Source organism: Hyperolius riggenbachi, chromosome 1 (assembly GCF_040937935.1).
Source record: "Hyperolius riggenbachi isolate aHypRig1 chromosome 1, aHypRig1.pri, whole genome shotgun sequence".
Taxonomy (NCBI): Eukaryota; Metazoa; Chordata; class Amphibia; order Anura; family Hyperoliidae; genus Hyperolius; species Hyperolius riggenbachi.
The window spans coordinates 186,455,325-186,468,044 of record NC_090646.1 but is presented as its reverse complement, the minus strand read 5'-3'; the positions used below and the strand labels follow the sequence as shown (position 1 = coordinate 186,468,044).

General features: G+C 42.9%; 1 protein-coding gene across 4 annotated transcripts in view; it reads right to left on the bottom strand.

Moving 5' to 3' along the window:
• The window catches only part of LRBA (LPS responsive beige-like anchor protein), a 677,685-nt gene that overhangs the window by 450,082 nt on the left and 214,883 nt on the right, over positions 1-12,720 (bottom strand). For 2 of the 4 annotated variants that reach the window (XM_068279131.1, XM_068279143.1), the window contains one exon: positions 1,338-1,370. The exons of 1 other annotated variant lie outside the window; for it this stretch is intronic. In XM_068279131.1, coding sequence (XP_068135232.1) covers positions 1,338-1,370 — 33 coding nt within the window. Of the gene's footprint in view, positions 1-1,337; positions 1,371-3,666; positions 3,726-12,720 lie in introns of those variants that run through there. One more of the 4 variants, XM_068279151.1, reaches the window with a different exon arrangement.

Here is a 12,720-nt window from a genome sequence, read left to right as displayed (position 1 = left end):
GTCAAAGCCCCAGGTAATTTAAACTTTTTCCTATGTTCAGTAAAAGTTCACATTAAAAAAAAAAAAAAAGTAGCCTCAGTGTAAATTACACATTTAACTAATCGTCTTCTAATATAGCTACCTGCTGGGCATTTCTCTTCCTCCTTCCCTGAGCCCCGTGTTTGCCGACTTCTGCTGTGTAGCCCCGCCCCTTAGCAGAAAAGGGCCTCAATGCTTTATCTGATATAGAGAAAGCACAAGGCCCTTTATTACAAGGGGGCTGGGCTACACGTTGGACGGCAGTGGACACGGGGCTCAGGGAAAAATATTGAAGAAAAAGACCTGGAAAGCTAAGTTAACTTTATACTTAAAGAGAACCCGAGGTGGCTTTGTATAACGTTAGTGGGGCACAGAGGCTGGTTGGGCACACTAACACCAGCCTCTGTTGCCCCATTGTGTGTGTCAAAGACCCCCCTGCTCACCGCTATCCTCCCCGCAGTGCTGGCGACACGCAGCGCGTCGCCAGCACAATGTTTACCCTAGCGCTGTCTGTCAGCGCCGCTCCCCCGCCTCCTCCGCATCGCCGCTACCCGCCCTCGTCCCTTCCCTCCAATCAGCGTGAGGGAAGGGACGAGGGCGGGTAGCGGCGATGCGGAGGAGGCGGCGGAGCGGCGCTGACAGACAGCGCTAGGGTAAACATTGTGCTGGCGACACGCTGCGTGTCGCCAGCATTGCGGGGGTATAGCGGCGAGCAGGGGGGTCTTTGACACACACAATGGGGCAACAGAGGCTGGTGTTAGTGTGCCCAACCAGCCTCTGTGCCCCACTAACGTTATACAAAGCCACCTCGGGTTCTCTTTAAAGACAATTGGTTGAATGTATAACTTACACTGAAGGTGCTCACCAATTATACAATCGTGATTGTAAAATCTTACCAAATTATGTACTAGAAGGGTAAACTTAATGAAATATACTTTGCATGGATACTTTAGATAGACCTTCTTATTACATAGAAGTGGTACGTTTTTATAATCAACATTGTATCATTAATGGTCACCTATAGAGTTTCAAATTATAGAATTGTATTCATTCACATACACTTACAAGCTTATACACAAAAATGTAAGGATAAGTATACTTTTAAACATCAAACTCCGATTCATATTGCAACTAAAATCAATGACTGGTTCGGTTCACCTGCAAGATGTCACACCTTCCTAGCTGTATATCGTTTACAAATACATCCCCATTATTAAGACTCTCAATACACACTGCAGGAGTGGACCGATGTTGATCTTCCCATGCTTCTCCCTCTGCCCTTTCCTTATCCCCAACTACTCGGTTTCAGTGTTACTTACCTTTGATCATGATCATCTATCTGCATGTCAGGTCTGTATGCATGGACAAAACAGAAGTAGGTTACAGAAAGAACTGTTCAGGCCGATAGGAAGAAAACAGATCACAGAGACGAGTCTAAAATCACAGTGAGGTTGCAAATGGCTTGTTCCAATGGCACAAAGATACTGGGTTTTATTATAACAAGTCAGCTTAGAAACCTTATAAACACTTACTGTTGCTATGTAAAAGAAAACAGAACATTTTGTAGGAACTCAAAAAAAAACAAATGCCAGTGAGCCAAAATGGATAGCCGTTCCAAATGAAGAAGTAGCTTTTGGTGCAATCATTTCCAAACTAACTCTGTAGTTAAAATATGGAGATTGCCATATTTTCTTTAAAACAATTAAAATTTGCCTGGCTGACCTGCAAATCTTTTTAGTAGTATCTGACTCTCACACTTAAAAACAAGAACGCAGCCAAGTGTGGCGAGACATCAGTCAGAACACCAGGTCTGCACAGTTCATCGTATTCAAACATTCCAAAGGAATTTTAGGGTGGAGACCTCAAAAGAAAGACAAAATCAAGAACTAACAGTATAGTACTGGGAATACCTTTGGGGGATGCAAGATGCACATAACAATTTAAATAAGTGTACTCTCAAACTAAAGGGACATACACACATCTGATTTTTCCAAACGACTGGTCGTTTAGACCAGTCGTTTGGATGTAAAATTGGGTGTGTGTACAAACAATCGTTCAACTGACAATGTGCAAAATCTTGCAAAAATTAACATGGAAACCAAGGTCATGTCAAACCAACAAACATTCCTTACATGAAACTGTCAAATGTTGTCCTAGTTTTCTAGTGTGTGTGCGCATGTGTGCGTGCGCATGTGTGTGCGCGCATGTGTATATGTGCGTGCGTGCGTGCGTGCATGCGTGTGTGTGTGTGTGTGTGTGTGTGTGTGTGTGTATGTATGTATGTATGTATGTATGTATGAGTGCATGTGTGTATGTAAGCTTGTACAAGTGTGTATGCTGCCACTAAAGTCCAGGATGCATGGTTGTGTGCTTTAGGCTAGGTTCACAGTGGACACAGATTTCCCTGTTAAAGCATGAACGCAATGGAACAGGAAAGTTATGCGTGCATTGCATCAAATACAATGAAACATACAGTCAATGAAAAGTATGCTTCACCAGCACTGTTAAACACGCACATTTTGCGGTAACGCAGTGCTTTTGTATGCCGTATGCCATTACTCCATACAAGCTGCACTATGAACGTTGCATAGGTGGTGCACTGCAATGCAACCCTGTAAACACAGCTCAAGCTTTCTCAATACAAAGTAAATAACACATGGGTATCTTTTTGTACAACCATGCATCCTGAACTTTAGTAGCATGTAACAGACACACACGGGAAACTAGGACAACACTTGACATTTTCATGTAGGAGAAATACAAGTCATCCTAAATGTAAAACTTGGAGCTGCAGAGTTCTGGTTTGTTTCTAGCTCACTTTTGTAAACAGCTGTGTTTTATGTTACCATTAACTTACTTTTACAGCACGGAGAATAGCTGGCTTCCAAAGATAAAGGAGATTTTTGGTAAATGGTGAAGGTGCAGAAATAAATGACCCACTTGGCTAGTGTGTAATTACACTGGCTGAGATTGTAACAATCTATCAAAGGGAGGAGGATGACATTGTGCTAAAGGGTTAGTCAGGGGAGATAGCCTTTGACTAACTACTGGACCCCGACGATCGATACTGCCCAGATATTGCACTGCTGAAAAACAATTGAATGTAAAAGAGAATGTAAAAAAGTGTTTTATATCCCTTTCCGTTAGATACTGTTGAAACAGCCAGTACTGACCTCACATTGCAGTAATTGTACTTTTTCAAATCAACTAGATATACAGCACTTCAGCTATACAATAGAAGAATACATAGCCACAAGACTAACAGGAAAAAAGTTCATCAATGTAGTTACATTTCAAAAAAGGGCAAAAAAAGATTTCAGTCATATGACTATTGGCTTCTATGCATAAAGGCACACACTAACAAACAGAAGTTGTGCATTCTTCACAATCCTCTTTGCAAATAACACTAATTTTTGTGTGTTTATGAACTACCAGTAAACCAGAGTCCCAAAAGAATCGCACACCACAACCTAGCAGAGAGCCCGCCACCCAAAACCTGCACGCACCCCACCACCACTCAAAAACTGCACGTGCACACATAACCACCACACTTAGGTGCTGCCCACAACTAAAACCGCCCACACTAAGCCTTTACCCAGAACGATGCTGCTCGCGCACAGCCACCCCCCAGGTTCCATGCATACTTACAACCTTTGGTTACTATATAGGATTCCTGGTAGATCAGCTGTTGAATGAACAGTTGCAAATTGCTAACTAAACAGGTTAACTTTCAACTGGCTTCAGTGTGTCCATGCCAGACAAAATCAATATAACTAAAAGGCAGTTGGAATGCATGGCAGGGAGGCAGTTGTGCACACCAGGGCTGTGGAGTCAGTACAAAAAAAACATCCGACTCCAACTCAGACTCAGACTCCTCAGTTTATGAAAAACAAAAAAGTTTGCTTTCTTAAAAGTTTGCTTGTTTTAAGAAGGCAAACTTTTGTTTTCCATAGCATTTTAGTAAGGGGGCTTTTTGGAGCATTGTAGGTCCTTACACACTCCGCTGAGTTCTGCTTTACCATGAGCTTGCTGGTTAGTCTGTACCTCAGTTTATGAAACAACCAACTCCGACTCCGACTCCAAAATAGTTCAGACTCCTTAGTCTAATATTTACCAGAGTTGTGGGTTTGGTACAAAAATCATCTGACCCCGACACCTCAGTTTATGAAACCTCCGACTCCAGGTACCCAAAATTGCTCCGACTGTGCTGGTACACACAGCAGGTGAGCCCATGGCATGCAAAGCACAAGCCACAGCAAGTCGCCACCTGCTCTGCTAGGGTGAAATAGAGGTGGCATTCATGGGTCACTATGTTTTTCCACAGTTTTATGACTTCATTACAAACTGATCATTCCATGTTGCTTGCAGTGATGGTGTGCGTGCGTGCGTGTATATATAGGAAAGGATGGGGGGGGGGGGTCGTCTTGGGGAGTCTTCTCAAATGGATTTTACTTTATTAATTTACATGCCTGGTATGGATGAGCGGGTGAAAAGATCCATTTTAGCCTGAGGCGAAACTCTGCCAGCTGTAAAGGTGGAAGTATCAGGAGAATGTAGAGGGGCATGAAGCACTGTGGCCAAAGGCAGTGACATTGATGAATTAAACAACTTTGCCAACAGGGCCAGGTTTGCGGGCAAGCCACAAAAGCCAGTGCCTAGGGCGCTGGGAAAGTGCAGCTGTGGTGCTGCAGTATGTACTTGCCCTGTGGCTGTCCTGCTGATCTCTTTGGCTGCAGTAGTGGCTGAATCATACACCTGAAACAAGCATGCAGCTAATCCAGTCTGACTTCAGTCAGAGCACCTGATCTGCATGCTTGAGGGGCTGTGGCTAAAAGTATTAGAGACACAGGATCAGTACGAGAGTCAGGCAACCGGTATTTTAAAAGTAAAAATTCATATCCTCAGTTTAGATTCCTTTTAATTAAATGTAATGCAATGAAGCAAAATCAAAGAAAAAAACCATGTAGACCTGCATTCAATTTTATACAGTCTAGCCGGTCATAACCAATAGGCTTTTTTAAGTGTTATACAGATTTATACAGATGATGTGAGCCCCACTGTACTGTGTAGTCATGCAAGATTCTCGAGGTGCATTACAAAGGGAAGATGGTCAATAACAACTAAGGCCAGCCCCTCCCACAGAGTACCATACTGAAATAAATCCTTTTGACTCAGCAGAAAATCAATATACATCCGAACAAACTTGACATTGATTAAGGGTTTTATTCGCAACCACCACAACTCTTAAACATGTTGACTTTTCATTCGCTGTGAACCATCTACCCATAAAAGCTTATAAGCATGATCTACTTTGTGCCGCAGACTTCCTGGCCTAGCAATTATCCTAGGAAAATCTATGACCTGAACTAACTAGACAGTTAAACACAAAGCCTGAATAGATCAGTCTGACGTATCGAAAGTTAGGCAGAAAAAGTTAGGAATCATTAAGGATGTTTATTCTATCCCTCCATCACAATTCTAAACAGTATCCAAAGTAAGGATGTTTTGATAAATCTCTGTGAAGAAGGAACTACCAGATGGAAGGCTTTATCAGTTATATATTCCTCAGCTAGTCATGCACTTGACATCTTGTTGGTATTCTTTTTAATCTCAACAACTCAAATGTTTATACTCCCAAAGGTAAATGTTAGCGTAAATGATTTTCTAGCTAAATTCTTTTAAATCCTGTCTGGTACAAAACGCATTAATTTTCATCTGGCCATAAAGTGGCGTAGCTTCTCTGCTTAGTGTAAAGGATTCAAGATCCTTGCTGGTGGGAATGGCTCCTGGACAATAGAGACCTGGAGGGGTTAAGAGCATCAGGGATTTACATCACAGCTAATCTGCGTTTGTGAATTCCCCAGAAAATTATAACAGGACAAAGCAGTTTCGCACTGGAAAACCACCAGCCTCTATTTAAAAAAAAAAAAGTTACAGCACATTACTACTGACAAACTATATAATCACATTAAAAATAGATTAGCTGCTCACTTCTTGACAGAAAGTAAAACAAATGAAACGACAATGTGAACAACATGCTAACTTGATCTTGCAACAACTGCACAGAGCAGTGGGCAGCTAAAGACAAACCAGGAGAAATTATAAAAATAAGCATACAAAAAAAACTAAAAAGATCTTTATCATACATAATTATAAGTAGTTGTGAATGTTCGCTACCATTTCAGTTAAAGAACTATTACAGTGCGTCTTCTGACAGCGCTGAAGTTACCGCGCCGATATAGCCATAATTCCTATTACGGTCTATGGTGGCGCTGGATTGCTAGTGTTCGCACTGCAAATGTTACCTTCCTAAAGAATTGCTGATTCTCTCAATGCTGGAAACAATGACATACTATTTATAGCAAATACATTGCCCACAGAAAGACAGACTCAGGCATACTTGTGTATGCAACTAGTTGTAATACTTTTTCTGTGGCTGTGCAACATTTGAATATACAAATTGCAGCTTCCAGACAAAAATACGACAGAAAACGCTATACAATATTGTCACTGTGCATCACCAAGGGAGATTTATGAATCTTGAGGTAATCTGTTGCATTTTCTTAAGCATTATACCTCTGGCTGTGCACCAGAAAGATTCATACTCCTATTACTGAAGACTCAGGCTACATTCACAGTGGGATGTTACGTTGTAATGCGACGTTAAAGCCACACTGCAAAAAAAAAGTGGTAATGCATTTACTCTGCGTTATCGCATACAGTAGGTACAGTAAAGCATACAGGCAATGAAAAATATGCTTTCCTGTACCTGGTAACGTGTGCGTTTAGAGGTAACGCACTGCTGCAGTGTGTTATCATAACGTTACACTGTACAATGCGACGCTAACGTCACACTGTGAATGTCCGATAGGCTTATCATTGCAGTGCAGTAAGCTGCAGTATAAGACTTTGTAACGCAGCTCCGCAACATCCCACTGTGAATAAGCCCTCAATGTTTTAATTCTCTGAGTTAAAATGCCTGAGGATAGGTTCACAGTGGTCAGTTGCATAACACGCATATTACAATGCGTTATACTGAGTGTGACCTGAAATGGAGTTAGAATAACGCGATTGTATAGGCAGTGAGTTGCCATGCAGAATTATTCTGCAATGTAACTGATCACTGTGAACTAGGCCTGAAGGTTTCCTGAAAGCCACCTTCACCTCCAGTGCACGCAGCTTTGACCACCAAGTAAATTCTGATAAAATATGGGAATGTGGCAGTGTTGCCAACCGCCCGTAAATTTACGGGCAGCCCGTAAATTTTGATACAAATTACTGGGACATATACCTGTGGCTACATATACTGGGCACATATACCCTGCCTGCATATACTGGGGACATATACCCGGCTACATATACTAGGGACATATACCCGACTACATATACTGGGCACATATACCCCTGGCTACATATACTGGGCACATATACCCCTGGCTACATATACTGGGCACATATACCCCTGGCTACATATACTGGGCACATATACCCCTGGCTACATATACTGGGCACATATACCCCTGGCTACATATACTGGGCACATATACCCCTGCCTACATATACTGGGCACATATACCCCTGCCTACATATACTGGGCACATATACCCCTGCCTACATATACTGGGCACATATACCTCTGGCTACATATACTGGGGACATATACCTGTGCCTACATATTCTGGGCACATATACCCCTGGCTACATATACTGGGGACATATACCTCTGACTACATATACTGGATACATATACCCCTGCCTATATATACTGGGGACATATACCTCTGGCTACATATACTGGGGACATATCTGCTGGCTACATACTGAGGACACTGGCTGTTTGCCATTATGTGCATTTACTGGTGAAAAGCTGTCTCATTACGTGCATTTACTGGTGAAAGGCTGTGTCATTACGTGCATTTACTGGTGAAAGGCTGTCTCTTATGTGCATTTACTGGTGAAACGCTGTCTCTCATTATGTGCATTTACTTGCCATGCCCAATTTCCTCGAACATGTTGCCCCCTCCCCATTTGACTGCCCCCTCATATGTGCCAGTCTAGAACCGGCCCTGTACCCCTGCCTACATATACCAGTCTACCTGTTCTGGGGACATCTATACCCCTGGCCACCTATTCTGGGGACACCTATAGACCTGGGGCTACCCATTTTTGGGGAACCACTTCTGTCATATTAAATGTATTTTGGGGAACTGCTGCCAGATTATGTGTATGTTGGGGGAATCGCTGCTGCCAGATTACATCTATTTTTTGGGAACCACTGCCATATTATCTGTATTTTGGAAGAACCTCTGCCAGATTACGTGGATTTTTGGTGAAATGCTGTAAGATTACATGTATTTTGGTGGAAGGGGGGGAAACACTATGGCAGAGCTCAAAATTCCCTGGCAGACCTTTTACAGCAATACTAAAATCACGTATATTTGGCCCCAACCATTACCACGCCCACAATCTGTTGCGTGACCACGCCCATTTTTCCGATTTTGTCAGTAAAAAAAAAAATCTTTTGTCAGTAAATGTTTAGGTATTTGTCAGTAAAAATAACGTGAAGGGTTGGCAACACTGGAATGTGGGGCAGTTTTGTGACTGTCTATTGCAACTCCAGAAACGAATTTCTTTAAAGAGACTCTGTAACATCAAAAAGATCCCCTGGGGGGTACTCACCTCGGGTGGGGGAAGCCTCCGGATCCTAATGAGGCTTCCCACGCCGTCCTCTGTCCCACGGGGGTCTCGCTGCAGCCCTCCGAACAGCCGGCGACAGACCCGACTGTCAGTTCAATATTTACCTTTGCAGGCTCCAGCGGGGGCGCTGTGGCTGCTCTCGGCTCCGAACTACACGGAAATACCCGATCTCAGTCGGGTCCGCTCTACTGCGCAAGTTTCCGGCGCCTGCGCAGTAGAGCAGACCCGACGGCAATCGGGTATTTCCGTGTAGTTCGGAGCCGACAGCCGTCAGAGCACCTGCGCAGGAGCCAGGAAGGTAAATATTGACTTCATCTTTCTCGGAGGGCTGCAGCGAGACCCCTGAGGGACGGAGGACGGCGTGGGAAGCCTCATTATGATCCGGAGGCTTCCCCCACCCGAGGTGAGTACCCCCCAGGGGATCTTTTGACGTTACAGATCCTCTTTAAGGATTCTTAAAGATTTCTTCTAAACTTAGTATAGGCCTCTGTTATACTGAAGTAGGCACGTTTTCAAAAAGCTACTGCAAAGTTTAAAACCATGTAATTTGAAATGCTGCTAGACTACCCAGGACAACCATATAGGGTTGCCTTAGATCAGGGGTGTCAAACTGAAATACAAAGTGGGCCGTCCAACCTCAATGTCTAGCACAGCGCTGTGCAAACTACAGCCAGAGTGCGCTCGATCTCTAGCCCGAACAGGCAGCTGGATTCCTCTTCTCGCCCCATCCCGATTTGCGAGCGGGCAGCAGGGAATTTTAAAACTCATCTCAGAGCAGATTACAGCGTTGCATCTCCATGGCAACAGGACATCACATGACAGAACATCGGGATGTGCCCATGTAACATGCTGTCTTGTCCACATCCTGTCATGCGACTTCCAGTTGCCATGGAGATGCGATGCTGGGATTGGCGCTGAGGCAAGTTTCAAAACCCCCACCCACCTGCTCACAACTCTGCAGGAAGAAAGGGAGGGGGGGGGGGGGGGTTGGAATTTAACCACTTCAGCCTTATGCATTCGAACAATTTTCACATTTCCGCACTCCTCCCATTCATCCAATAACTTTATCGCTACTTATCACAACGAAATGATCTATATCGTTTTTTTTCCACCACCAATTAGGCTTTCTTTGGGTGGTACAGTATGCTAAGAATTATTTTTTCCAAATGCATTTTAATGGGATTATTAAGAAAAAAATGGAAAAAAAATCATTGTTTCTCAGTTTTTGGCCATTATAGTTTTAAAATAATACATGCTACCATATTTAAAATCCATGTATTTTATTTGCCCATTTGTCTTGGTTATTACAATGTTTAAATTATGTCCATACCACAATGTATGGTGCCAATATTTTATTTGTAAATAAAAGGTGCATTTTTTCAGTTTTGTGTCCATCACTATTTACAAGCCCATCATTTATAAAAAATAGTAATATATAATATATCCTCTTGACATACATATTAAAAAAGTTCAGTCCCTAAGGTAACTTATTTATGGTTGGTTTGTTTGTTTTTTCATTGTATTTCTTTTTTATGCAAAACTTTCATGTGGGTATTTATAGGAGAGTGTGGGAGGTGAGGGGTTAATTAAAAATTATATGTAGTTCTCTTTATTAAAATAAATGGATGTAGGTGTAATTTTACTATATGGCCACAAAATGCCCTCACTCAGCTTCCTGCGCATGCTTTTAGTATGCAAAACAGGAAGCAATGAGTGTAAGGGTAATTACAGTGTTTACAAATGACCGCAGGCATCACATTTACGCTGCGATCATTGACACAGGGACCTAAAACAATGAATGGGAACTGCATTCCCATTCATTGATTTCTGGGCTAATGGGTAGTGGCGATAACAAGCACTGGATCGCACACACGGGCGAGCAGGAGAGCGCAAAGCGGCGATTTGAACAGAGAACATATATTTACTTCCCGGAGGCTTAGATGAAGTTTATAGGGTAGTAGATATACTGTACTAAAACCATTAAGTGGTTAAGGAATGCGACTCGCCAGCCACAGAATGTGGCCCGGGCTGCTTAAAGTTTGCCCAGCCCTGGTCTAGTGGCTACCCTCCCTTATAAAGTTCCCTGGTGTCTAATGCCTCATCCCTCCCTTATGCAGTTCCCAGCTGTCTTGTGACCACCGTTCCTTGCCTATACAGCTCCCTTACTTTTGTAAGAGCAGCAATATGACCATTTATGACTATTGCGCAAACAAAGTCTTAGCAAAAAAAGCCCACAAAGCTTTCAAAGAATCAGCAAGTGATGTATGCGACCTTCAAAACTATTTGTAACCAACCTGATCGGGTTTAAGCTGGTTATACAATGCTTATATAATATTGTCAATGTAAAGATTTTTCATATATACAGAAAAACAGGCCTCCACAGTGGCCAATACACAGAAAACCTTCCTTGACTGATTCAACAAACATTTCTAATTTTCCTCATTCAATAAAACCATATTTAATGTTAAAAAATGATAAGTTGACAGTTTGTGTTTTGCATACATTTTATTTATTTCTTAGAACTGAAAAGGACCACTAAACGTTCACCACTGAAACCCGTTTGGCTAGCCATGATCTGTAAAGCTGGCTCAGTAAGAACAGCAGCTGTTTCAGGAAAACCTGAGAAAGGGACCAGAGTAAGAGGATTACATAAAATGATTAGAATGGGGCATTTTAATAGAAAAATTATCTAAGAAAAATCAATTTAGAAAAAAGAAAGGGGTTCAGGTGGAAATCTGAGCAACTGGAGAATATGGAGCCTGGAGAAAAAAATATCTTAAGATTAGATAGCTGGCAATCTAGCAGACACGTGATACTATACCCAGGAAAACCATGTTTTCATAATAGAATTAGTGGAGGAACGATTCTGAAAATATCAACTTTAGCTTATGAATGAACGCCATAAAAATGTAATCAGTCTTCTGAGCTTTCACAATTAATTGCCAAGTTAAAGTAAGGTGAAAAACTGATAGTTTGTTTTTTTGAACAAAACCATATTTACTTTTTTTTTTTTTTTTTTTAAACATACAGATTATTGCCACGTTTTTTATTTAAAAAAAATTCTGCTGAAGGAAATTAAACAGGACATCCTTTCCCCATGGTTAAATGGACGCAGAGCACCTCTCATGGGTATACCTTTAGGCTACTTGCACAATAAGACTTAGCGTTAGGTGCTACGTTAAGGTCGCATAACCTGCACCTAACGCACGGCCTGGTGCTCTTCGATGTGGACGTCAGAGTGAGCCGCATTGTGCAGCTCACTCTGGCGTCCGTGATGCCGTGATGCGTACACTTGGACGCATGCGGCATCACATGGTCCCGCCGGCCAATCGCCGCACAGAGCGGCCGCACCAGGAAGTACACACTGCACGTCACAACGTGCAGTGAATATTAGCCATGTGCCTGGCCGCTCTCCGCTCCTCCCCAACATGACTGAGCATGTGCAAACAGTCTAACGCGGCTTAAGCCGCTGTAACGCCGTAGCATGCTGCACTTTCGGAAGAACGTGCAGCGTTACATGTAACGCAACGTGGGCTGTGTGAACAGCCCACTTGTGTTACATTGCTGTGCGTTGGGGGAGCGACGCGTTACAGGGTGCACTAACGTGCGCCTGTAACGCCCGTGTGTAAGCAGCCTTAAAGGGAACCTAAACTGAGAAGGATATGGATTTTTCCTTTTAAAATAATACCAGTTGCCTGAATCACCTGCTGATCCTGTGTCTCTAATACTTTTAGCCACAGCCCCTGAACAAGCATGCAGATCAGGTGCTCTGACTGAAGTCAGACTGGATTAGCTGCATGCTTGTTTCAGGGTGTGATTCAGCCACTATTGCAGTCACAGAGATCAGCTGGACTGCCAGGCAACTGGTATTGTTTAACAGGCAACATCCATATCACTCTCAGTTAAGGGTACCTTTAAGCCAGACAACTTTCAACAAAGTCGTGCTATGACCCCTCTGGAGTAGCCTCTTGCAATGGCCATGCGTGTCACTTCCTCTCCCTGCTT